This window comes from Calidris pugnax, unplaced genomic scaffold (assembly GCF_001431845.1).
Source record: "Calidris pugnax isolate Ruff unplaced genomic scaffold, ASM143184v1 scaffold20, whole genome shotgun sequence".
Classification (NCBI taxonomy): domain Eukaryota; kingdom Metazoa; phylum Chordata; class Aves; order Charadriiformes; family Scolopacidae; genus Calidris; species Calidris pugnax.
This window is the reverse complement of record NW_015094510.1, coordinates 32,054,690-32,081,357: the sequence shown is the minus strand read 5'-3', so window position 1 is coordinate 32,081,357 and position 26,668 is coordinate 32,054,690. Positions and strand designations below refer to the sequence as shown.

Genomic DNA, 26,668 nt, shown 5'->3' with positions numbered 1-26,668 from the left:
ACTTGGGAATTCATCTTGTAAAATCCTAGTCACATGAATAATAAAGGTGAAGTTACTGAATTAATATACTGGATTTGAGCTAAGATTTGGTTCTTCTGAAGAATAACCTGTCTAGTACATTTCCACTACTTCATATCTGGCCAACATTAGAATTTCACAGATACCTCTTCAAAATATTTCTGTCTAGCCATAAATTGAACCCCACAGTCAGTGGTTGCACTCTTTCCATCACTTTCCTTTGTCACCTGTGATTCAGTCAGCAAAGAGATCCCTGTTGATTACAATGTTGTCTTGCTCTGTTTTTTTATATCTACTATAAAATAAGTATACCTATTATATCAGGTAGTTGCATACTTTCTTTGAAGTCCTCTAATATTGGAAACGGCCCTAATATTTTGCTGCAATAAAATCAGCCTTTCGTTTTGTCACCTGTGAAATTGTACCCCTGTTAAATTTTAACCTTAATGTTGCATTAAAGAAGCAGTTGTGTTTAATTTTCAGGATTATTAAGGGGAAAAGAACAGAATAAATTGTCCATATAAATAGCTCTGGTATGAAAATTACCAAAAATAATGGTAGAAAATTTCTGCATATGTGAGGCAATGGAGTGTAATATGTTCCTATAGGTGTAGCTGAGATAGTTGCGGGGGGCGTTGGTTTTGCAAAACTGCTTTAAGAATAACACAAACAAATGAGACTATTTGAGAACAACTGTCCTTTCTTGATGTGAAATTACAGTAATTATGTCATTTTGTGATACATTTATTACCTTAGAGAATGTATTGTATTCTATGGGACTTCTTGAATATTGAGGTATTAAGAACAAGACATAGTTAAATGTTGTCTATTAAGATGATCTCACTTCCAGGTCCCAGTATTCAGACAAATATAAAAAGAGAAAGCAATAAAGTCTCTCTACCAGGAATACTTTTTGTAAGAATAAAATCTAGAGAGCACGTTTTGGATAGCTGTTGAATTTAAATTTCTTTTCATTTCTCATAACTTCTAACAAGGTACCTATGAAGTCCAAAAATTTTGTAAAAGGTGTAGCTAAATCAACTGTAGCATTTAATTTCTAAAGCTATTGGATTTCACAAGCAATTTTAGCTTAATATGCTAATGTGAAGGACATCTCACTAATTCATAACTGCATTAAGTTATGGACTTGCAATTCAGACTTTGCTGCTGATTTCAAATATTTTGTAAAATTTCATCTAATCTGTGGTGTAAAGATTTCCAAGCCAAAAATAGATATTCTGTCCCCCAAACCAAATGTATCATGCCAGTCTTCTATTAGAAGTGGTGGTTGTTCTCTGTAGAGATAACGTACTTATTTTTAACAGCTTCCGCTCCCATTTTCCCAATAAATCAAAGGAGGAAAACAATAATTATTACCAAAGGCCAAGAAGTCGTCATTGAGTGCAATCCACAAGCCTCTCCGAAGCCAACTATCACTTGGAAGAAAGGAGACAAAGCATTAAGGGAGAGTAAGAGGTCAGAAGCCTGTTCGGTAAACTAAATATTGTGTTTGCATGTTTGATTCTGTGAAAATGAAAAAAAATGCAAGTGACAAGAACATGCATATATTAGAATGGATATGGCATAATTATTTTGTCAAGCTGATTTGTCTGACAGTAGTGACTTCATTGTTTCCATAATATTGAAATGAAAAGTCTTAAAATTGTTCAGAGATGCAGGCACACGAAAAGAAGTTATTATTTTGGTTTTTTCTCTATTTTCTGCTACTCATTTCAAAAATGCTTCAGTGACACTATAGAGATACTACAAATTTAGTGTATGAGGGTATTCAAGGCATAGAGGCTGAAATAGCCAAGACCACATAAAATATCAAATGTGCTTATGCATTTGAAATAATTTAAATAAGGTAGATTTGCAGCTTGATCACAATAGAGATCTGTCTAAGAATAGCTTTAAAATGGTTCAGAGCAGAAAAATACAATTCCATTACAGGATTTAATTATACAGTAATTTCTGTACTCAGCAGCACATCTGTTTAACAGAATATGTTTGATTAAATAAGTTCTGTCCAGCTCTTTACATTAAACGTAGTTTAAGCGCTGTGGGTTAAATGCCAGCTGTAATTGCACTTTACAAGATTGCATGTCTGTACACTAGAATAGTTTTTCCACACTGCACATGGTCTTTAAGTACACAGAGCAGTCTTATCTTCTTTCTGGTAATATATGTGAATGAACCACTTAAACTGACTTGTATGGCATTAGTCAAAAAGATAAAAGCAAGGCCTTTTTGTTCATTTGTGCAATACTGATGAAAGCAGTAGAGTGCATCTGTCCTCGTTAGCTGCAAAAGCCATTTTATTCAGGTGAGTTTTATTTTCATCTCATGCCATTTGTTTTGTTCTGGGAGGGAAAAATGGGTAACTTTTCATGCTGTTTTGACTCTTGGGAAGGCAGAGTGAAGCAGTACTATATACAACATTTTACTCACTGGTATGAGTTTTATTGTACATATTGACAATATGACAGAACAATATTACAAAGATGCTGATAATATCAGAAAATATCTCAGAATATTTTCTGCGACTGATGCCTCTATACTGTAGCTACACAGTTAACTGTTTTCACTGAATGACCTTTTCCTCTCATCTCCACAAACTCACTATGGTTTCTCTGATCACCACATGTAAATCACATTTTAATGCAAGACCAATAAAGCATTTTGGTAATTACTTGATGTCTGTCCAAACATAGCCTAACTCTCAAATTAAAATCTCATAAAAATAAGATCTGGAGCTACATTTTTGATATTTGCAGCTTTTGATACTTGCTTAGTTTGACAGAGGCTGGAATGGGAAATGATGAAACATGGAAGATAAAAAGATGGTTGAACTATTTCAAATCTTTGAAAGACTTGGGTTCTGTTCAACTTAATTTTTAGTCAGCAATTGTATCATTCAGAGCAGTTCCCCTACTGTTTAAATGGGGGTGGGGGTGAGTGGTTTCAAGGGAACTCAATTCTCCCTTATATAGAGTATGCTTTAAAGAATAAAAATAAAGCCTGTGTGAAGAGGAGACAAGGAAGGCTACTGTGATTTGGGGAAAGAAAACGTGAATTCATAGAGGCATTTTGTGTGTTGCCATGTTTTGGGCATTCTGAGAAGGAGACGTTGGAAGAACTGTATAAAACATTCTTAGAAAGGAATAATCTTTTAATAAGCACATCTATATGCTTAAAAAACAACTGTGTAACTTTCTTCATAGACTTCTGGTAAAAATCCCAGCAAAAACAATTAGGAACTGTCACGAGATAAGTCTGCATAGAATGTTAAACTATCAAAGACTTTAAAAAAAAAAAAAAAAAGAATTCTGATTAAATAATAAGGAAGGGCAAGGATGGAACAGCAGAATATTTTTTTTTTCTGCCACAGCTTAATCCTCTTCTACAGAGTGCTTGTACCAAGTGCGTGTTATATTTAATTTTTGCCAAATCTGCCAGACCAGAAATGGATTTAGCATCTGTTAGAAAAGTCTTAATACAAAAGAGATCTTCCCCTCTACAGAGCAGAAGGAATTCCACTTGACTAGTTGGTCTGCTATCATCTAGTCCACCTCTTCCAGTTGGTGTTGCCTCCTTAGGTGTTCCTCCATACAACCAAAAGCTGGTTGACAGAAATACCTTATAACATTTCTGTTTGTAAATGAGCAGAAGATGGAGTTAGTTTCTCATGGCTGGATACAGTTCTCACTGCAGCCAGACCTTGACTCAGACTCCTGGAAATTAGTGCCGTCTGAAGGTCTCAAGCATTTCAGATTCATTCAGAAGGCTTAAACCCCTCACTTGGCAACATAACTGTGGAGAGTCTTTAAGAGCTCCATCTCCTGGCTTTGGGGTTTTTTTGAACAAATTATCCAACTGAAGGTCTCATAGTCACAGCCTGTCTATGCTAGGTTAGTTCTCCCTGGTGAGCAATCAATATTCTGAGCTGTAAGATAATTTGATTCCACTTGGAAAGCAGCTGTATATTGTAATAGCTCTTTTGAACTGGGTTCTGAGTGGCAAGTCTATAAGATAGAGCGAAAATGTAAGATATTCACAACTATTCGCTGACAAAAAGTATCATTCTGAGTGTTACAATCTCATGTATTTTAAAATTGATAAAATTACTCCTATAGAAACATACATATTTAATAAAGACTCCAAAGTATTCACAATTGATTCTATTAACCAGATATAAAGCTCAAGACCTGCTGCAAAAGGCACATTTTAATGAAATAAAATGTATAGTATTAGAGATCTACTATGCAGAAGATTAAAACTTCCAAAGAACAAAGCATAATCTGTGAAGTTTACTGATAAGGACACTTAATGATCACTATAAGCATTGGAGAGGAACTACATGTAAAATTTCAAATATCTTTCATAGATCATTATCTCAGTGAGTCGTTAATACATTCAAACAAACATAAGTTCATCAGCATCTTCACTTTAAAGTTAAGAGGAGGGAAAAAAAACCCAACTGTTATATAACAATTGTTGCACAACAGCAATGGGAGTTTTGTAGGTAGGTAAACATATTTAAGGTACACATTTTCATTAGTCATCTCATAATAATTGAAGTTGTTAACTATCTTTACTAACCGCTTCTCTCTGGACTCTACAGTCTCATAGGCTGATAGGTGGGTGTGTGTCATTTATGGCTGCCTGTAATAATTATGCTCTGGTTAGTGATTTGAGCATTGAGTTTTTTAATCCATAAGAATTTTGTAAAGAATATTTTAATCTTTTAATACATAAGTAGTTTTGGTTTTATAGAAAACCAAATAGATAGAAAACAGATTTTCTATCTGGATGCAAGTCTGAAAAAATAAGTTTATGCTTTGACTTTTAATAAAATATTTGGTTAGAATCTTGATTTATGTCCTAAATAGAAAGAATTTGGCCCTTGGGCAAGAGTACAATGATCAACAACCATGTTTATGAAGCTTCTGAAATATTCCAATCAGATGCTTCCTAATCTGTAATCAAATCATCATTTAATATTTTAGCATCTTTCATGGATGGACTGTTCAGTGGATAAGGAACTGGCTGGATGGTCGCATCCAGAGGGTGGTACTCAATGGCTCAAAGTCCAGATGGAGAGCAGTCACAAGGGTCTGTGCCGGGGCCAATACTGTTTAACATTTTTATCAATGATATAGACAGGGGGATTAAAGGCACCATCAGCAAGTTTGCGGACGATACCAAGCTGTGTGGTGTTGTCGATACACCAGAGGGATGGGATGTCATCCAGAAGGACCTGGACAGGCTGGAGAGGTGGGCCCCGGTGAACCTCATGAGGTGCAACAAGAACAAGTGCAAGGTTCTGCACCTGGGCCGGACAAATCCTCGCCATCAATACAGACTAGGGGGTGAGGTATTAGAAAGCAGCCCTGAGGAAACCCTGGGGGTGCTGGTGGATGAGAAGCTGGACATGAGCAGGCAGTGTGCACTTGCAGCCCAGAAGGCCAATCACATCCTGAGCTGCATCAAAAGATGTCTTGCTAGCAGGTCCAGAGAGGTGATTCTTCCACTTTGCTCTGGTGAGACCTCACCTGAAGTATTGTGTGCAGGTCTGGAGCCCTCAGTATAGGAAAGACATGGACCTGATGGAGAGGGTCCAGAGGAGGGCCACAAGGATGATCAGGGGGATGGAGCACCTCTGCTACGAGGACAGGCTGAGGGAGCTGGGGTTATTCAACCTGGAAAAGAGGAGGCTCTGGGAAGACCTAATAGCAGCTTTCCAGTACCTGAAGGGGGCCTACAGGAAGGCTGGGAAGAGCCTGTTTACAAAGGCCTGTAGTGACAGGAAGAGGGCAAATGGCTTTAAGCTGGAGAGGAGCAGATTTAGACTGGAGATTAGGAGAGGGTACTTTACTGTGAGGCTGGTAGAACACTGGAACAGGTTGCCCAGGGAGGTGGTTGAAGCCCCATCCCTGGAGATATTCAAGGAGAGGCTCGACGAGGCCCTGGGCAACCTGGTCTAGTTGGGGGTGTCCCTGCTGACTGCGGGGAGGTCGGACTAGATGACCTTTGGAGGTCCCTTCTGGCCTAGACAATTCTATGATTCTATGATTAAATTTATATTGAGTTTTCACTTTAGCCCATTATTTCCATTATGTATCCATTAATTACAGTTAAAATAAAATCATTTAAAAGCACTCTATGAGTGCAAAGTGTTCTATGTGGTCCCTGTTTTTTCTTCTCCATTCAGACCACCAAGAAATAAAAAAATAAAGCACAATTTAACCAACAAATGGGTAACTGAGGAAACGGCATTTTTTTAGTGCCAATTTTGTGCTGCATTATTTTGTTTTTGTTCCTTTTCCTTTTGAAGTTTCTCAAATATTAACGCTTATTTTATCAATGTTTCTTGTATGTCTTAATTTCTGTGCAGATTAATATTTCATCTAAAAAAAAAAATCTAAATACAATGATGTTTAAACATTGGTAGTATAGTTCTGCATCTATTGAATGCTCCCTTTCCGTATGGCACAGTTTAAGCTTTCTCCTTCACATGACCGAGCAAGCTTTGCAGGAAAACATTAACAGTTTCTGAAGGTCAGATTCACAATAGATCACCATGAGCAGAACAGTGCCAGTCTCTCTGTGGCTGTTGTATAATTGCTCATATTCATCCACCTAAGTCCAAGGTTAACTTTGCCTGAGGACCTACATATATTAAGCATTTCTGTGAGGAAAATAAATGGTAATAATACTCCACCTGCCACTTCAATTCAGCCACTTTTTGTATGGAACAATTAGTTTCCGGCATTCTGCCTCTGCTTGAAGGAGTTCTGGAAATAAGGTGAAGAAAACTTTTGGCAGGTTAAGCAGCAGAGGGAATTTTAGATAGTTTGAAAGAAATTACCTGGCCTGGTTTGGCCAGGACACAAACTTCAACATCCCTATTCCTGCAGTAGACATCACGGTGGGCTTTTAATTGACTGAAAGCAGGTAAAAAAATTTTATTCCATTTTTTCTGAATGGTACAAAGGAATCATAGAACAGTCAAAAGCAGCGGGGACCTTTGGTTATTACCTGGTCCAACCCCCCTGATCAGAGTAGGATCAGCTAGAACAGGTTGGTAAAACTTGTGTCCGGTTAGGTTTTGAGTGTCTACAAGGGCAAAGACACCACGGCCTATCTGGAAAACTTCTTCCTATTCCAGTTAATCATGCCTACATTAAACCAGAAAGATATTCTTATATTTAAATGGAATTTATGTTTCAATGGAATTGCCTGTATTTCAGTTTGTGCCCATTGCCTCTTGTCTTTTCACTGGGCACCGCTGAGAAAAGTCTCTCTCTGCCTGTCTACTCTCTCCCATCAGTGTATGTATCAGTTGATCAGTGTGTCAATCAGCTGGAAGGCTCTGATCTGTAATAAATATGGCCATATAATGAATCAATGTCAATGCTTCTTCCATGACACATCAAAATCTCCATTCAGACCTGCCTTAAATTTTCTTGGCAAACAAATTCATGAAATGGAGATGTCACTCATACAAAAGCTGAGCACTGTGTATTGCCATGTACCATAGTTACTGTCTGTCTGACATGTTCTTCATTTACTGTGTGTCTCACCTGAGGTCATTGGGACTGGTTTGTAGCGACAGAGCAGCTTGTAGAAGCTGTACATTAAACAATGAATTACTGAATATTAATAGCAAGTGCTATTTAAATATCACAAAATTAGTGGATACTGAAAATAGGGAGACATGAATATTTGTGAAGCTATCAGGCATTAAAAACATAGAGAAATATTAATGAGGAAATTATATTTTCATAGTCATGTGGATATAAAATTTGAAGCCACACATTCATAGAATCACAGAATGGTTAGAGTTGTAAGGACCTTAAAGATCACCTAGTTCCCACCCCCTGCAATGGGCCGGGACACCTCCCACTAGACCAGCTTGCTCAAAGCCCCATCCAACCTGACCCTGAGCACTTGCAGGGATGGAGCATCCACCTTCCCTGGGCAGCCTGTTCCAGTGTCTCACCACCCTCACAGGAAAGAATTTATTCCTAATATATAATCTAAATCTCCCCTCTTTCAATCTAAAACTGCTATCTTTTATCCTATCACTACACTCCCTGATAAAGAGTCCCTCCCCATCTCTCCTGTAGCTCCCCTTCAGGTACTGAAAGGCAGCAATAAGGTCTCTCTGGAGCCTTCTCTTCTCCAGGGTGAACAATCCCCAACTCTCTCAGCCTGTGTTTGGAAGAGAGGTGCTCCAGCCCTCTGATAATTTTTGTAGCTCTCCACTGGACCCATTCCAGCAGATCTATGTCCTTCCTGTGTTGAGGACTCCAAAGCTGGATGCAGTACTCCAGATGGGATCTCACCAAAGAAGACTAGAGGGGCAGAATCACCTCCTTCAACCTGCTGGCCACACTTCTTTTGATGCCACCCAGGATGCAGTTGTCTGTCTGGGTTGCCAGTGCACGTTGCTGCCTCGTGTGGAGTCTCTCATCCACCAACACCCCCAAGTCCTTCTCCGCAGGTCTGGTCTCCAGCCATTCTCCGCCTAGTCTGTATTTGTGCTTGGGATTGCCATGTCCCAGGTAAGAGTAAATCCACTTTAGGGGACAAAGTGTTCAAGCTGTGTGCAACATGATACATGAGGGAGTGAACTGAGGCTGTTGAAATCCTGCCTTTACCTAAGTTTTCATAATTTTATTTTCTTTCAGTTCTGTTTCTCTAACATTCACAAGTCAGAGAAAAGAAAGAGAAGAAAGAAATCTCGTATGGGGACATAAAATTCCAAATACTAATATAAGGTTGCTATAGTGTTGCCAGATGGAGACACAGGGAAGCCTGAGACTATTGCCTTTTACCTACCTTCAGGTTAATGCTGAAATCTTTGAACTACAGAAGTAGTTGTCCTGTAAGCATGGACATTTCATCTGTCATGCTTTGCTGTGCAATTAGTGGAAACACATAGAGCACTTAAATCTAAAAATATCATCATTCAAAAACTTAGAAATGGCCATGGTTTTATATTCTTCTGATCTCTCAGATTCCTTCATTTTCAGTTTTGACAGGTTCTTATTACAGTTCTACTCTTCAGTCTACTATATTTAAGGATCTGTCAGTGTTTCCATTGTCAGTTCCTATTTTAATGGCTTTATAGCTCAATTGATATGAAAAATATCAAAGAAGAAAGGGAAAAGAAGGATGTTTTGGAGCAGAAACAAGAAAAAAAATTATTTGAGTTTGCAGATGAAATTCGTATTCAATTTTATAAAGTGCTTTGGTTAGTACATGTTATGTTATGTTTTTAAATATGAACATGTATTTGTGTGTGACAGAAGTATATATTATATGCTTTTTTCATAATCATGGTGGTAGCTTTCCAAAAGAATTTCAATTCCATCTAACTGTGCCATGTAACGTTTGTTTAAACTGAAAGCTGTGCACTGTGAAGGCAAAAAAAAAAGTATACGTGTAAAATGGATGCGAAATTACTCTGAATTGTAATTTTCAGTTTGTCTATTGATCCCTGAATTGCATCAGGCTCAACTTGTATCTGGCACAAGCTTTTCTGCATCTGTGTGATCAGCCACACAGACAGCACAGTAGCTCAGTCTACTATGCTTCCACTTTTTGGAGAAAACACCACTTTCTTTTTTTCCTGGTAATAAATAAAGATCTTCAGAATTAAACCAACTACAGGACCATATAATTAAATAGTTGGAAGATTTTACTTTGAGTCCCAGTTAAATATCCAAAGAAAGTGCCCACTCATGATTTTCAATTAGTTTAAAAAAATAGCATTTCCCACAGGCTACCGAATGAATTCTGTGGTTATATTCAAAGAAATTGTTATCTACAAGATGCTAAATGACTCATCTGAACTGAAACATCCTAGCCTTTCTTCCCAGGAATTGTACTCAGGGCAATACTTTCTATTACTTCTCCTTAATACAGTCCTTCATACACTGCTATACAGCTATTTAGGTCCTTGCTGACTTTTTTTAGGGAAATATTCACAGAATCACAGAATCTTCATGGTTGGAAGGGACTTTCGAGATCATCGAGTCCAACCAAAAAAAAAATATAAAAAATACTCCCAACACATAACACCAAAACACCCCATCACCATGCTTAATTCTAATATAGAAGTGTATGTTTAGGTAATAGTGCATTGAAGTACACATTATTTTAGAAAAACATTCTCTTCTTCAGTCATTTGGTTATGTTTGAAGACATTTTCCACCAATTTTCAATTCAAATGGGATTTAATTGTGTAAAAAGAGGTATGCAGTTCCTTACAACAACCCCCCTGGCCTCCAGCTGCTTTGTCAGAAGACTGCAAAGCTCTGTAGTATCCATCCAGCATATGTGGGTGTTTTGGACCTCTTCAGGCACCTACAGACTAGATACTAATACTTAAGGAGCTGAGTTCCACCTTACACGACCCTGCTTTTGGGTACTTCCATACAATTGCATTTCTTGCATTTTTTTCTCAGTTACTGAAACGTAACTATCCCACATATATATATCCCATAGCCCTAGTGAAAAGAAAAAGCTGAAGAACTCAACCTTTTAAGTTGCTAACAACCACACGATATTTGATCTGCTGTATATGCCTTGAGTGTCTGCTTACACAACTCAACTAATTATCAGTTGAGCAAACAGTTAATGAATTCTGATTCTAACTATGATTCATCTCTCTGCTGTTGTTACACTGCTGTTTGTGCATCACACAGGCAGAATATGATGAGTCATCAGCTGCCTAAAGATTTTTCTTTGCTTAAGGCTCTTCAGACTGTGACTTTCAGCATAATTTGTCCTTAATAGAAACTTCATCTAAAATTCTTGGGAATTTAAACACTTAACTTCATGCCACCAGCTGATCCCCAGATTCCCAAGTGGCACTTTAATGATCAAAAAGTAGTGAAGAGAGAAAATGCTAAGGACATTAAGAAAGAGAAACTTCATGACTGAAAGTCTTATCTTCCTGAGAGAGTTCCACAAGTCACTTCTTTTCAATTTTTACATAAATCATGGTCTAATTTAGCTGTGGCAGGCTCATAATAGGAATTAGAGATCTGGTTATAAAGTAGAAAAAGGAAACAATGATAACCTTGACTAAATAGTAAAAACAAATGGCAAGATCATCCCTTCACAAAAATGGATCTTTGTTCAAAAGCAGCATTATTTTACTAATTGGTCATATTACACAGCGTCAGTTTTGACAACACAATCTTTTTGGCCATGCTCCTAAACAAATCTTACTCTTTCAGGTCCAGGACCTATCATGGCTGAAATGTTTCCTCCTTTGTGGGCCTCAGGCAAGAGATCTGCTTTTCTGTAGCTATGGGTGCAGTCAGGTCTGGTTTCAGTGACAAAGTTAAATTGCTGAAATTTCTTTCTTTCATCTCAGTCCTCTTGCTTTACAATTAAAAGATTTAGGGATCCGATTCAGGTGAAAAATAGCCTCTTTATTTCACCTGGGCTATTTTTGTGCTGGATCATTTCCCTTGTCAGTCGGTCACGCAGATGCAGACATGCATGTGCCAGAGCAGCCCAGGAAGAATCCTTCTGGAGTGACTGGCCAGGAACCAAGACAGATGCTCACAGGAGAGGAGTATGACAGCACACAAAGCAAGTCTCACATTTTTCTGCCTATATGTGTTATACACCAGTTAGGGCAGATGATTTACCTATACAAGTAAATTAAGAACTGCCTTGTAGTGTTGCTGGGATTGCACTGGGATGCAATCAGCTATGCTATTAAGCAGTTAGTCCCTGGCTGGATTTTATCCTGCGTCAAGTAGCTGTCCCCAAGTAGTCCTTAGCCATCTTAGGAATTTGTGCATGCCAAAAGCTATTCCTGCTAGGCTGTCCATGTACTACCTTCATGTTTTAAAGGCTAACAGCATTTAACAGGATGGAAACAGTTCTGTGACAGCATGGTTCAATATACGGAAGGAGAAAGCCTATTGATTTTCCTGATAGAGAAAAAATGTTTAAGTTGTGCAGCACATGACAGTCTTAACCTCAGCCAGAAGAGGTAAGAGCCGGAATCTCTGGGTGTTATCACTGAATTAGTCACACTGAAATAGTGACAAGATAAACAATAATTACTGCCACTGGGCGACATGTTACCATATAGCAATAAAATGTTTAAAGTCTGTAGACACCAAGTCTATTTTAAATTAGGAAGAAACAGAATGTTAAAGAAGAAGTTCCCAAGGCATTTTGGGAAATTTGTGGAATGAACCCAGATTGGATAAAGAAATCGTCAGACTCCAAAATAGGAACATGTATTTTGAGAGTATCTTTTAGTTTATAAAGCATAAAACTATATTTTAAGTGATATTCAATATTTTGTTAGTTCTATTAGTCAGCTTCCATGATCTGTGTGGAGATTACGAAGATCATCTGCACAGGGGCTGCTAAAATTCATTTTGCAGTAGAAAGCCACCTTCCCAGGGAATATTCTTCCTTACCTATCATAAATCTAAATTAGTTAAGGTGGCTTTTCAACAGATTATCACTTATTACATCAAGATTTAGTGATTTTTGTGGCTATATTATGACATTTATTAAATTTGAAAATTTAAAGGGAATTTGTGATGCATTTGGCATCTTCTCTCACATTATATTTTGATATTCTCCAGTGTATCTATCTTGAAGATTCATGGACTGTCAGTATTTGTATGTTAATTGCTCCTAGAGAAGAAGAGTAAGTCTATGCATACTTTCAAAAAGTTAGATATGCTTTGCCGAAAATTAAATTACATGCAAAAACTTAGACAAGTGATTTTATATCTAGGAAAAAAAATATGGTAGAAACTGGTTTTCTAATGGTATTAGTAACACAAAAGAATAACATTTGTCTGGAAAACAACAAGATACAATTTATCCACATAGTCATGATTTAAAAAATAATGACTCTTTCAAGATCAATGATTTTCCAGCCTCTTTCTAACTCTATGAACAGATTTCAATACATAAATGACAGTAAACTTACTATCCAATCAACAGTCTCAATGGCATATTTCTAAGTAATATATGGCAGTGAAACTACATCTTATCCAGCAAAAAAAAAAAGACACTTTATGTCAGAAGAAGGGATATTTGGAAGGAAGTTTGCATTTTTGCATGTTTTCCAGTACTGTAGATGATCATTCTTCGTAGTTGTCAAGGTTCAGATTTTTTCACAGTAAAAAAAAAAAAAGACATCATATTTCCTCATGAAAAGTTTATACCAATTTACTTACAAGGAAAGCCAAGGTATTCCTTTATTTAAGTAATATGGCAATTAGTATCACAAATAAGTATCGCGCTATTACTGGTTACGAGTTGCATTCCTTGTCTTTAACAATATCAATCTTATGCTTTCCTTTGGGCAAAAGGTTAATTTAAAAATAAAATAAAGCAAATTAAATGTTTCTCTTTAATAAATGATAAAAGAGGCAAGAATTTAAAAATATTTATGAAAAACAACAATGTGAATGATCCATCCCCATTTACCACTGTGAAAGAAACTATTTCTAATACGATCTAGTTGTGTATAACAGCAATTTTGCTATGGCAAATTGCTAGCATCAGTGAAAATCAGATTATTCTGATGTTAATGACTTCCATGGAAATAGATTTTCCACATACATACCTGAGATTCCTGTATTTTTCATTTTCTTTGCAGTGGCTATATACAGCTACTGTCCCTGCAGCAAATAGTGGGAAGAAAGTCATAGGGAAAAGAATAATAAGTTAATGCACACAGGAATGTTAAAAATGTACTTCTGTTTAGTAGACTAGCCTTGAAAAAGAGAACACATTCTAGTAAGAGCAAACATGGAGGTGTTTGATATTGTGACAAAAGGGGAAAAAAGGACTTCACTGAGAGGTTTAAATTAACAATTTATTTGGACTTCACTCACAGGTCCAATACATCACTATTGCAAGTTCTATGTGTACAATGGCGATTACACTATTGCAATTTAAAAGCAATTCACGGAATACACTATTGCAACCAGGGAGGTGGTTGAGTCACCGTCCCTGGCTGTGTTTAAGGGACGTTTAGATGCGGTACTGAGGGATATGGTGTAGGGGAGGACTTTGTAGAGTAGGGTAGATGGTTGGACTCGATGATCCCAAGGGTCTCTTCCAACCTCAATGATTCTATGATTCTATGATTCTATGATTAACCGACAAATGATACCGAGAAGTACCAACACAAACCACAAGCTATTAATACCTTAAAAAAGTTCACCAATCACAATCTTAATACCATGCCATATACTATACTTATATTTCTTAGTCACTTACCCTCTCTCTCAGGTAAGGTCACTCAATCCTTTGGAAGTTACCCTGTACAGCGTCCTGGACAAGGCAGGGACGAATCTCCTACAGGCCAGCTGCTATTGGAAGAGTCCCCATTTTTCTCCCCAGACCTTGCAGTTTATATTTCCTGATTCTGTGGGGGTGCAGGATTATGCCTGAGTGGATTACACTCTCTGGGATCTTTACATCTGGTGGTGTGATAGCTAAGTCTCTGATGCCAATTTGTGATGTCTAGCACTCAAAGTCGCAGGAATAGTGGTGGGATGGGACTCAGGGCATCTTGTTTGTTAAGGGCCATTTGGTTTCGGTTCTTATCATGATGCAATCTAGAGACAACTCAGGGCTGAACCCTTTTGCAGGTCTCCCCAGGTTATCTCTGCATAGACAAGGCAAGGCAGAGATGAAGCGAGTCAGATGACAACTCCCTTCATCTCACCTATTGCGCTCTGAAACCAGTTTGGTTGGGTGCTCCCATACAGATATCTGGAAAGACTTCTAACAATTCCTCAACTTTGCCTTTCCCTTCTGCTTTCCTCTTGCTAAATCCTTTTAAAGAATTATTTCTGTAGTTTCTATTTTAAAACTTTAGCAACTAATAGCTTCCAAGTTAATTAATATGCCATTTCTATCAGATTATTAAAAAAATATTTATTAAAACAAACATGAACATTAATATTTGTAGCACTTCACTGGACCTAATATAATACTATGCTTTTTTTCTTCCCCTGCCACCTTAGCCTGTTGTCTCCGCACTGAATCACTAATATGCTTTTTGGGTTATGCTCATTGGCTCTTATGTCTTTCCCTACGTTCACAGCAGACATAATCAGCCTAAAGCTGGGAAATATATAATTTAAATTTTACCACAGTGTCATTAAATTAACTGTACTAAAGCCATTGAAACATCCTTAAAGGATCAAAAATTTACAGTTTCTAGTTAAAAGCTCTAGAAGACCTATGAGAAGAGTATGCTATTTTCATATGTGTAACTTTAGGTCACAATGCATAAAATCAACTCATGACATAGTCTAATATTGTTGGAAAGTGATGGCATCTAATGTACCAAAATAATAAGGTGATATCAAACAACAGAAGTATGGTTATCTAGGAGTCAGTAAATGCACCTTCTGAAGCTGCTGTTGGCTGTAGCTTCCATAAAACTTTTAGTTTTACGAAGTTCTCAAACCATAGAGCAGAAAGACCTTCCATTTGCCCTTTTTTGGTATTTTTGTAGAAGCAACATCTTTCAACATTCTTGAATCTATGAATTACTGATTCTTTGGCAAGAACAACTACCACTATTCAAAAGAATCTCTCATAGTCTTTTGACTGTTTAATGATGGGTTATTAGTCTCATATTTTTATCATTGTATTTTTGCAATTTCATATCATCATCATATTCCTCTTCAAAATTTTATTTACTGTTCCATATGTACAGCAGTTATATAACCCCAAGAACATACTCTGGTGTAGCTCATTTGTCACTACTAGGCCAAGTGACATATACTTAGTGATAATATATATTTGTTTTTTTAAAGGTGTTTTTTTCACCCACGGAACACTTACTCTTCATGGTTTTGAGATTAGAACTGAAAAGATTTTCTGCAGCTTGGCTGGAAAGTTGTCATAATCCAAAAAATAATGAATCCTCCTCAAAGCTTCTTGTCTAGCATAAATCAAAAGATAGCTTTCCATCCACCAAAAAAAGCAAAAATAAGTTACAGACTAGAAAAAGCCCAAACAAATCCACAAATAATCTCAGCTTCTCTTGAAAATTCCTTATCTCTCTGTCTCCTGAAGTGAACATCCACAAATTTTGACTCATTGACAACTTGTATTTTCTTGATACAGTAACACACAACTTTGAAACACCTTTATTTTCTACTCTTTTTTTATCAGCATTTTCTGAAATTTCCTTTCTACATCTCTGGTACATCTTTATTGTGAATGGATCCTTGTATTGTTTACTAACAATGCCAAATCCAAGTCTTTCATAGTCATCAGTCCAAAGCAAAATATGTATCCGTAAGGAGCCAGGTCGTAAAGACTTATTATAAATAAAATATCACTTTTTTTTTTCCATTGATCTTTTCTTTATTTTCCTTTCCTTTCTTCTTTTTTTGTATTGCTCTGTTACATTGCAATGCTCCTGGAAAGCATGACTGTTATAGAATAACTGAGATTGGACAGGATTTCTAGGAACCATCTAGTCGAACACTCTGTAGGACTAACTGCATCAGGTTTCTTGGGACTTTGTTCAGTCCAGGCTTGATTCAGTCCATGGCTGGAGATTCTACACCTTCCCTGGTCAACTTGTTCCAGTATTTGGACACTTTCATGGTATTTTTTTTCCTGATATTTAGTCAAATATTCTAATTTGTTTCTGTTGCCTCTTATTCTATGGATCTTCAAGTCCACCCCTGTCTTCTCTGTACTTTCCAATAGGTGGATATAAAGAGGAAAAAAAATCTACCTTAGCCTTCCTCAGGCTAAAACAAGAAACATTTCTCAGTCTCTATTTATATGGTTTATTCATGTGCTTCCACCCCATGACCATCTCCCTGGCTCCCTTCTGAACTCACTGTAGTATGTCAATGTCCTTCAGGTACTTGGTGTCCAAGACACAATCCCAAAAGAAATAGCATCAAATAGAGGGGAAAAATTGACTCTCAACCTGCACGCTGCCTTTTTAGTAATACAGCTCAAAAGATGATTGATCTTCTTCACTGCAAGGACACATTGCTTGGTATCAACCACAACCCCAGGTCCTTCTCTGCAGACCTGCTTTTATCTAATCATGTTCAGTCTGTGTTTGTGCACAGAGCTATTTACAGGTTTAGAACTTTAGATACTGACATCTGTCTTAAACCATTTCTCTACCTGTTGAGGTCGATCTGAATAAGAAACCTGCTCTATAGCACATCCACCACCCTCTCAATCTGGTATAATCTGTGAACCTGCTGAGTGCACTCCATGTTATTGTAAAGGCCATTTATAAGACCGATAAACAGCTGTGGCCCCTCTATAAGTCCATGAGGGAGGCCAACTAGTAGACAGCCACCAGCTGAATTTTATGTCACTGATTACAGATTTTTGAAACAGTGCAACCAATTCATTTACCAAACACACCCAAAGAAAACTTTAGTGATGATCACCCACCTTTTCCTCTTTACACAAATGCTTGGTCCAGGGTCAGCTGTCTTTCATTCCTTCTCTGATGAGTCTTCCTCCTCCTCAACTGCTCCTAGGGCACTTTGCCTGTCCTGAAGTTGCAGATCTACAGGTGTAAAGGATCGACAGGGCAAGATCTAGGAGACTGCTGTTACCTCTCCAGTCTATCCCGTCTTGAGAGTTTCCATCTACTGTTCCTTTGAGTGTAGTCTCTAGTTGAGATATTTCTTGTTTCATGCAGCTTAAGCTTTTGTCTCTTCAAGATCTCTGGGAAGACCCTGTACTCCCTTATGTCTCTCAGTCTGCATGCACTGCAGAACTAACAGATGCCAGATCTCTGTTAGTGGCACATGAAGATTCAAAGCCCTGCAATGCAACAACCGTGACATACATTACCCTGGATTTCTCTCATCATATATGGTTTAGTAATCAGTGACTCGTGGTTAAAGTGGGGGCCCAGTTGTTCTTCTCTATCCCAAAATTTTCCTTCCTGCATAAAGTATACCTTTTGATGAATAGCACTTTTAGATTTTAAACGCATTGAACAGAAGGAAACAGAGCATTTCTTTGAAAGACTTCTTGTTTTCTCTGCAGCACAAACCCTACTGTGGTTGTTTTAACAATCTAAATAATAAACATAATTTAGTTGTTAAAAATCTTCTTTTAGAATCTTTAATAGGTAACTCTAATTTTCTTTACAAATGGAAGACAGCCTAGGTTCTAATAGAAAAGCAAAACAAAGTGCCAAAGCCATGTGTTTCTGAGATGCTAATAGAGGTATTGAAAATAGCATGCTATTCAACACAGACATATATAGAACCTTTTACAACTCAGAAATTGGAATTACTTATATTATAAGCAAAGGTTCAAATAAATAAAGCTAAAAAAAGTTATTAACATTAATGTACCTTTAATTTACCTTAGACCTTAGGTGGATTCAGGAGAAATTATGCTAAACAGTTCAGACTTTATGACTGACATCTCTGTAGCTGCAGATGAATATTTCTCAGCCTATCTCCTCATTCTAGCATTTCTCCTCATTCTGATTTCACGCATCAGTAAGCTCTGAACAATCTGTGTCTCAGAGCACACCATGCGCTAATTTTGCTCTGCCAACCTTGTAATGGGAATTATAATACTTTTAGTACACTCATAATATATATTTTTTTCCTAGGTGAAAACAAGGGAAGTAAAAGACCCTCTGTGTTTACATTACTTGGGTTATATGACATCAGAGATGTTGTTTTTTGTTGTTAGTTCTTAGGTTTAATGTCAATTAGCCATAAACAGCACCATATACTTTATCTCTGTACTAAATATCCTTCAGATGAAAAGTAGTATTTGTGGAGACTTAAAATTCCTAGTACTTCAAGAGCTAAGTGCTGCATTCAAAAAGGTATATCAGTTGAAGTTTTTATCACCATATTCCCCTTAGTGGTGATTCATTTTGTCTTGAATCAGTCTTTCAACACTTCCTCACTTTCGCATGCAAGGCACACAGTATTATTGTAGTTGTAGCGTTGTGGTTTGTTTGGGGTTTTTATTCTGTGCTCCATTTCAGGATCAAGGCCAATAGAACAGTTCTTTGTTGTCCACTGAATACCCACTCAGAAATATCGTACATCTTCTTTGATATTCCATTAATATCCAGTGGTTTCTAAACTCTAATGTCAGATTAAAAGACTCACATAATTCAGACTGTTGAATTTAAGCACGTGTGCTTTTTCCTTTAAGACATGATTCCTGCTTGATGTTTGACTTCTACATTATGGTTTAACTGCACTTTCATGTGACATTTAGATAAAAGCATATACCAGAAAGTATAATCCACATTTTTATTGAAGAGAATCCCTTGTGTCTAATACAAACTCCTATAAAAAGAAATACTACAGCAGTAAATAAATCCTTGTTTATTAAAATTCATTTATTCCTTAGCAAGGGGTTTCCTGTTCTGTTGAACGTAATTTGTTCTATAATATTAATGAAAAAATTGTCACTGCATAAACATAATATTGAAATGAACTAATTCAGACACTTCCAACTCACACATGGGAATTATTGTGAGCCTTTTTTTTATGACAGTTATGTGGCATTTTCTGTACTATCAATCACACAGCTTTGTGGACACACAAAAAGCACATTGCCTGTCAAAAGTCTTGTACTTGTAGCACCGTATTCTTGCCCTGTCATCCATTTAATCTCAAAATGCTTGATTGCACAAATGGCCTAGCAGTAGGTAGCTCTACCTTGATGGTAACTCCTCATCAGGTTACTGCAGAAAGGAAATCCTATTCCCCTTTTCAGTTCAGTTCAGTTCATCATAAAAAGATGTTTCTATTTACCTCAATGTATCATCTGATTTCATTTTCAGAGGAAAACCCTTCAGTTGCTTTTCTTTCCCTGAACAATGAGTTTCTCTTCAAATCAGGCATATTCCTTAGTAGTACATATGGTTAAGTTCTCAGTGATGTGAGGTCAGCTGAGAAAAGCCAAATGATAACTTTGGTTATTATCTCCTATACTCTGAATGCTCTTTTATTCAGAGTAACACTTGTTTTAATAATTTGATTCAACATGAATTTAAACATGTTAAGTGAGAAAGTACTGTAGTCCAGAGACTTCACTCTGTTGTCTTTTCAAATGCCCTAAACAGCTGTTCTTTCTCCCTGCTTTAATTCCATATGCAATACTTCATCTGGTTTTCAGTGTGTAGCAAAATGTACTTTACCTGTCTGTATATTCCCTTTTCCCTCCATCATAGCCTCTTTTCCAATTTCTGTGATAATTTTTAAACTGTTTGTTTATCCAGTTTAGGTCTGGAACCCTTTCCCACAAGCAAGATTATCCCTTTGCTTGAGATACAAATTCCTTATAACTTTTGCACCTTTGACTTAATAAAAATCAGTTTTCTCCACATTCAGGTCCTTCGTCCAGTAAGTAACTTCCCAAGTTTCTTCTGTAATCAAGCCATTGAGCTGCTGCCTTTGCTCCCGAGTCCTGTATCCAGAATGATTGAGACAGTGAAAAAAAAGTTGAAAAAAGAGTCAGTTATCCATCATGTTCAGGAATAGCTGTATTATCCGTGATTAGTATTTATTATTGAACCCATAGTTTAGTCTCCAACTGTGATGTGATTTTAGGAGACGCTTGTTTGCTAGTACTTTGAAGAACTGTCTGCCCAAACCCAAATCTGATTCTTCCTGCAACTGTTTCAGACTTACAGACTTCTTTACTTGATCAAACTGAAAGGAATGAGCTTTGAGAAGTTTATTATTTTTAAATATCATGTCTAATATTTTCAGTACTTAAGCATTATTAGAAGATAACATTGACAAATTTGTCTCTTTTTGGGGCTTCCCAGTAGTTCTTAAAGTACCAGTCTGCACTATGTTGTGAGCACAGTAACAAAGGGTCATACCTCATTACAGCAAGGAGGCTGCAGACAGACAGACTGCCCCATCAACCCCATCTGGGAAGTGCTTGGGTCAGAGGGTGACTGGGTGATAGACTGGAGAAGACTTTGAAGGGAAGAATAATCTGGGCACAGATAATTGTGTTAAAATTCTGCTTGGCTTTTATGTGGAAGCCAAAAGAATATCAGGGAGATACTTTCCTAAGGTACAGGGAAGTATCAAAACTGTATCAGTAATTGTGCCTTAAAAGCATCTGAAAAAGGAAATATTTGATGAGAAACTGATATGGTCTATTGAACTAGCTGAGCCTTCTCTATACTACAAAATTAACAGTTTAATTACAGAATCAACTGAAACATTTCACAGGTAATATTGCAAATGACAAAGTATGCATTCCCAATTCCACAACATACATTTCCAGCAAAAAATGGAAGAAAAGGTATGTTGAGAAAAAAGAATGTTGAGATTTATTAAGAATAGCTCATCCAACAAAAGAAGTGGCTCTTCAGTGAACACAAAGTGCAGGAAAATGTATTATGCTTTAAAGAAGCAGTTTCCTTTCTCCTTAAATGTTAAGGACAGGAACTTCTTATTCTGGATTGTGCCTTATTGTTCTTTAGTACGATGTTGAAACCTTGCTAGGAAAAAAGAAACACCTGCCATGCTTTTAATGCACATTCTGGAAGCTTAGAAAGGTCTCTGGAGCTGCTATCATTCTCATAGCAGGGAGACTGAAAAAATGAGTATCGATGCCCCAGGTTCTTAACAGCACTCCGCTGAGCTCTGCGGTAGATTGCTCTGTGGCATTATTATCCAAGTATTGTTAAGTTGGATTTTGCACTTAGCAAGTGGAGGATTTTGATCAATAGGAAGGATTCTACACAAGGGACTCTGTGGATAGGCATTAAACTTACTGAAGCAACTGAAAGAAGTCTCAAGGAGTCTTGACAAATTACAAGCCGCTGCTCTTGTCACATTTTTAACAGTAAACTGACCGTGAGCAAAGAACTGCCATCAGAGAAGACCAAAATGAGAAACAGTTAAAGCACTGCAAACTGACACCTTTTTCATATTGTAGGAAATATCAGTTTCCCATTAAAAGATTTATAGGCTGAGCCCAAAATGTGATGAAGGAACTGAAATGTCTGACTGAATATTATCCAAGCAGATTATTTTTAGCATTTAAAACTATCCCAAGGGATTTCTATCCCAGGCCTATAGACAGACAGAAAAAGTGTTATCAAATTATTCAAAGTCATGAAAGAAAGATCAGAGAAGGTGAAAAATTGAATTCAAGTAAAACCAGAGGATCACGAATGTTGAACAGCCACCTTGCTTATCATTTCATGGGTTCATTAGTTTTTACCCAAAAGGTATTGGACCGTAACCTGACTGCTCTATATATAGCCCTTTAACTTCATCTACTAACATCTGAATTGAGATCAACAATTTTGTAAAAGGCTATTTCATAATCCAAACAAAGGCAGAAAATGGAATGGAAAGGAACAAACAAAATTGCATTTGTTCTTTCCCAACAAATTTTTTTGTTATAACAATTCAGCTGCCAAAAATGTGCAAACAACATACTTGATATGAATGTTGTCTTAGCATCCATTGTGCTAGGCTCTGCTCAAGCACATGCCATTTCCAAATGAAGATGCCAGTTGGTACAATGAATGATGCTTGTGTAAGCAGGTTTCATTCTTTGTGGAAGAATTATTTAAATTCTAGAAGTTAAGATGAAAAGCTTATGTTTTGTGTGTAGAAAAGCTGGCACTTGCAGTTTGTCCCAGGACACATTGCTTGACATGAGACACAAACACAGCATAATAAGAGACTTTGAAGTATTATTAGTGGTATTAGTGAGACTGATATTCAATATGACACATGAAAACACTAGAAATATTTTCTCTGACACATGATGAAGCTCTCGTCAGATCCTCTTTAAATGCTACACACTGTCTGTAAAAGAGTGTATGATTTTATGTGTGCTTTTTCAGTGAGATAATGTAAGTGCATTTCTTGGTTAAACATATAATCCAGAAAATTTATATCTTAATCTAATTTGTAAACTTCCATCTAGACTCTAATTTTTTGCTGCAGGAGAAAAATTACTTCTGCTTGTTTATAAATAACAGCTTGAAAAACTGTGCACTTAATTAAATGTCCACTGACTGATCTGATCACCCTGGTGTATCTTCATAGTTTGTGATTTATAGACAGGCAAAGGGTCATGGGAGCCATTTACCACATTAATGGTGATATATGAGAACAGTCATTTTAGTCTGCAACATTTTATTAAAAATCTTCAGGCGCAGGTTGTGACTACAATGCAGGTTTATTATCTATCTGCCTCTGTGTGTGTGTTGCCTCTGAAAAACAATAAGAAGCTTTGATTTGGTGGATGAGATCTGAGGCCACATTATGCCCTGAGAAACAGATGGTGTGTGAACGGGAGCTGTGTGAAACAAGCTAGCAGAAAAATGAGGCTGTAACTCAGACTGTGTGGTACCCAGGATTGAGTCATATAATGTGTCCTCTTTCAAACCAGAAACCTGGAAGCAAATGGAACTCATAGATGTTTTACAGTACACAAACCCCCAGATTGTCCGGAGTCATGTCCCCGGTCACAAGGTTTCTACTATTTTGTGTCTCCACTAAATGGATTCAGTGAGACTGTCTACTAGCTGGCAGTTTATAGTGTTGAGTTGTTAGCCTTCCCTTTCTCATCACTTTTACAGATTTCTCACATTTTCAGCTGTCATCCCCTTGTTTTACAAGTGTATGTTTTTTTAGCTAAGTTACTTGAAAAGGTAGTTCAAAAGCTGGGATCTTGATTTGTAGCACAGGTAACTAAAGAAGCTCATTGCTAATAGCTTCTTACAACTCTCTTTTTACAATGCTTTTTTCTCACGCCTTCTACTCTTCAAGATAATGTAGGTAAATAAATTTATTGATTCTTCTGTCAGGCAGAGGGGACTGTATTTGTAATGTATCACACAGGAAAAGCCAGAGGGAGTTTGCAGACCTGTACCAACCCTGCACCATCCCAGCATGCAATTCACAGAATCACAGAATGATATGGGGTTGGAAAGGACCTCTGAAGATCATCTAGTCCAGCCCCCCTGCCAAAGCAGGTCCACCTAGAGCAGGTTGTACAGGAATATATCCAGCCCGGTTTTGAATGTCTCCAGAGACGGAGACTCCACCACCTCCCTGGGCAGCCTGTTCCAGTGCTCTGCCACCCTCAAAGTAAATAAGTTCCTCCTCATGCTTGGGTGGAACTTCTTATATTCAAGTTTGTGCCCATTTCCTCTTGTTCTGTCACCGGGCACCACTGAAAAAAGACTGGCTCCATCCCCTTGACACCCTCCGTTTAAGTATTTATAAGCATTGATCAAATCCCCCCTCAGCCTTCTCTTCTCTGAACTAAAAAGATTAATTTTGAAACACATTAATTTTCCACACTGTGTTTTGAGATGCTTTCATGAATGCTGGCATGCTGTAGCTAGTGTCACTTCATATTCCTCGACTCCAGTGTCTTTTTCTCTAACCCTGTCCTCCTGTGCACAATGCAAATTTCCCTCCTCCCGTCTCCATCAAATTCTTGGTTTTTTTTCTCCACTTGAGTTGTCTTGGACTAAATGCCCTGTCTAGTAGGTGTCCGTTTTGCATTCATAAAAGCTATCAATTAAAAGAACACATTTCACTAAATAGGACAGGATGTGAAAAAAAGCCAGTAGTTTTTATTGACAGAATGCCCATCTGAGTAATGTAAAATCAAGACTGAAATACAGCACAACAATTGTTTTAATCAAGTATGCTAGGCACACTGTGTATATATATAGTCATACATATTATATGCTTTTTTTTTTTTCATTTTCTGATTTAAATACTAGTACGGATCAGAACCAGAAGTCTATGAAAACCAGAAAGTTCATTGGATTAATTTTGGTATCCACTGTCAGCCCAGATTTTCATTCAGATGTTGTGTAGCCCTATCATAAAGATTTGAGCGTCTTCATGTGTTTTACACAAGTGTTCAGCAGCAGCAGCAGCTTCTTGATCGGATCCCCCTCAGTCTTTCTCCAGGCTGCAGGAGAGCGTCCATGGAGGAATGGCTATATATTGAGCAGGAATCTCATGAGCTTAATGGTCACCACAGCTCCTGCGGGTGCGACTTCTTCAGGACAGGAACTGCTATGTCTCTGACTATTGTGTTGCTTCACACGCCACTTTGGGTGAAACAGATTTTACTTTCCTTCTCTCAGCAGAGACTGAGGGTTTGAGTCACCAGGCTTTAGCAATCCAGAAGATGGGTTCTTCTTCTAAGCCAGTCATCTGGACTTTCGGTAAGCAAGAGGTGGTCAGAGTGATGTGCTTGGCCCAAAATACCCATCCAAGACTAGTGATGTGAGTTGTCCCCTGATATGCTTATTTCTGTCTTCTCACCGTAGGGAAAGAGAACCAGACACATAGTTTAGCCAAGAAGACAAATCCCATCTTCAAATCTTCATCTTCAAGACCTCATCATCAAATGCAGTTTTCTGTGAGAGTAAATCCACATAGAGTCTCGAGCACAGATCTAAGGTCTTTCTATTTGAAGAGCATTCCAAGTAGTAGTGACTTTCCTGCCCCAATTACTCAAGTAGACCTTCACTTTCATATCTGCAAAGTTACAGAAGCAGATTTATTCTCTTGCAAATACGATGCTCTTCATCCCACTGCATTTACAGCAGAGTGCATACAGTTGCCTAGAGTTCTGCTTTTTCTATCTTTTCTTCCATCTTCCTGGAATTCTATCAGCTCTCCTTTTATCTTTTTTTAGTTACAGTTTAAGTTTTGATTTAGCCTTAGAGAAAGGAAGAAGCAAGGCTCTGATGTATCGGATTTTCAGCCAGGTCTTTGAACCACTGGAAACGTATATTTCACCAATGTTTTTAGTTTGGAAACTCTCCCATTAGAATGGTTTGGGTTGGAAGGGACCTTAAAGATCATCTAGTACAGTTTTTACAGTAAAAACAACACTGCTGTGACTCCTGTCACATGCACGGCAACTTCATTGTCCTTGGAACTTTATGGATGTAGAATTTGACCTTGTTGAATCCTTTTTCTAAGATATAGGAAAACACTTCACATTGTTTTTGTTATTGAACTTCTGTGGTTTGGTAGTGATTTTTATAGGATAGCAATTTTTTTGACCTTTGAACTGTCTGTTTGATATGATTTCACAAATTTTTAATGACAAAGAAGAATAATATTGAAAAATAGTCATACATATTTACGTATATCAGGCTTATATATATATAGTTTCTAACATTTACGATCCTTAAATATTTGTTCACATATAATTTTTTTCTATGTACTTGCAAGTATAAATCAATATTTATTTACCTGCACTGAAGCTTCTCTCTGTGCAATACAGAATTCAGGTTATTTTAATGCCGGATAGCTGTATTATCTCTAATTTTAAACATAGAATGTATAAAAATAGGATACAACAAAGGCATTAGGTATAAATACCTTTCTAAAAATGAAGCAAGTTTTAATGCATCTTGAGAAACGAATTAAAACTCTGCCAAATAATGTACAAATTTCTTTCTGACATTTATTTTCTGATAGTTTTCAACATTTCACTATAAAAAAAAACCAAACTTTTTTATTGTAACTTTCTTTTCTGCTTCACTCAAGGCGAAACTAATGCCTGATTTACAGGAGTTTATTTTAATTAATTCTGGACACCTGCAACCTGTAATTGATTT

At 37.3% G+C, this 26,668-nt stretch overlaps 1 protein-coding gene across 3 annotated transcripts in view; it reads left to right on the top strand.

Moving 5' to 3' along the window:
- Positions 1 to 26,668, top strand: part of CNTN5 (contactin 5) — a 680,570-nt gene that overhangs the window by 547,329 nt on the left and 106,573 nt on the right. For all 3 annotated transcript variants that reach the window (XM_014966120.1, XM_014966118.1, XM_014966119.1), the window contains exon 13: positions 1,344 to 1,494. In XM_014966120.1, coding sequence (XP_014821606.1) covers positions 1,344 to 1,494 — 151 coding nt within the window. The remainder of the gene's footprint in view (positions 1 to 1,343; positions 1,495 to 26,668) is intronic.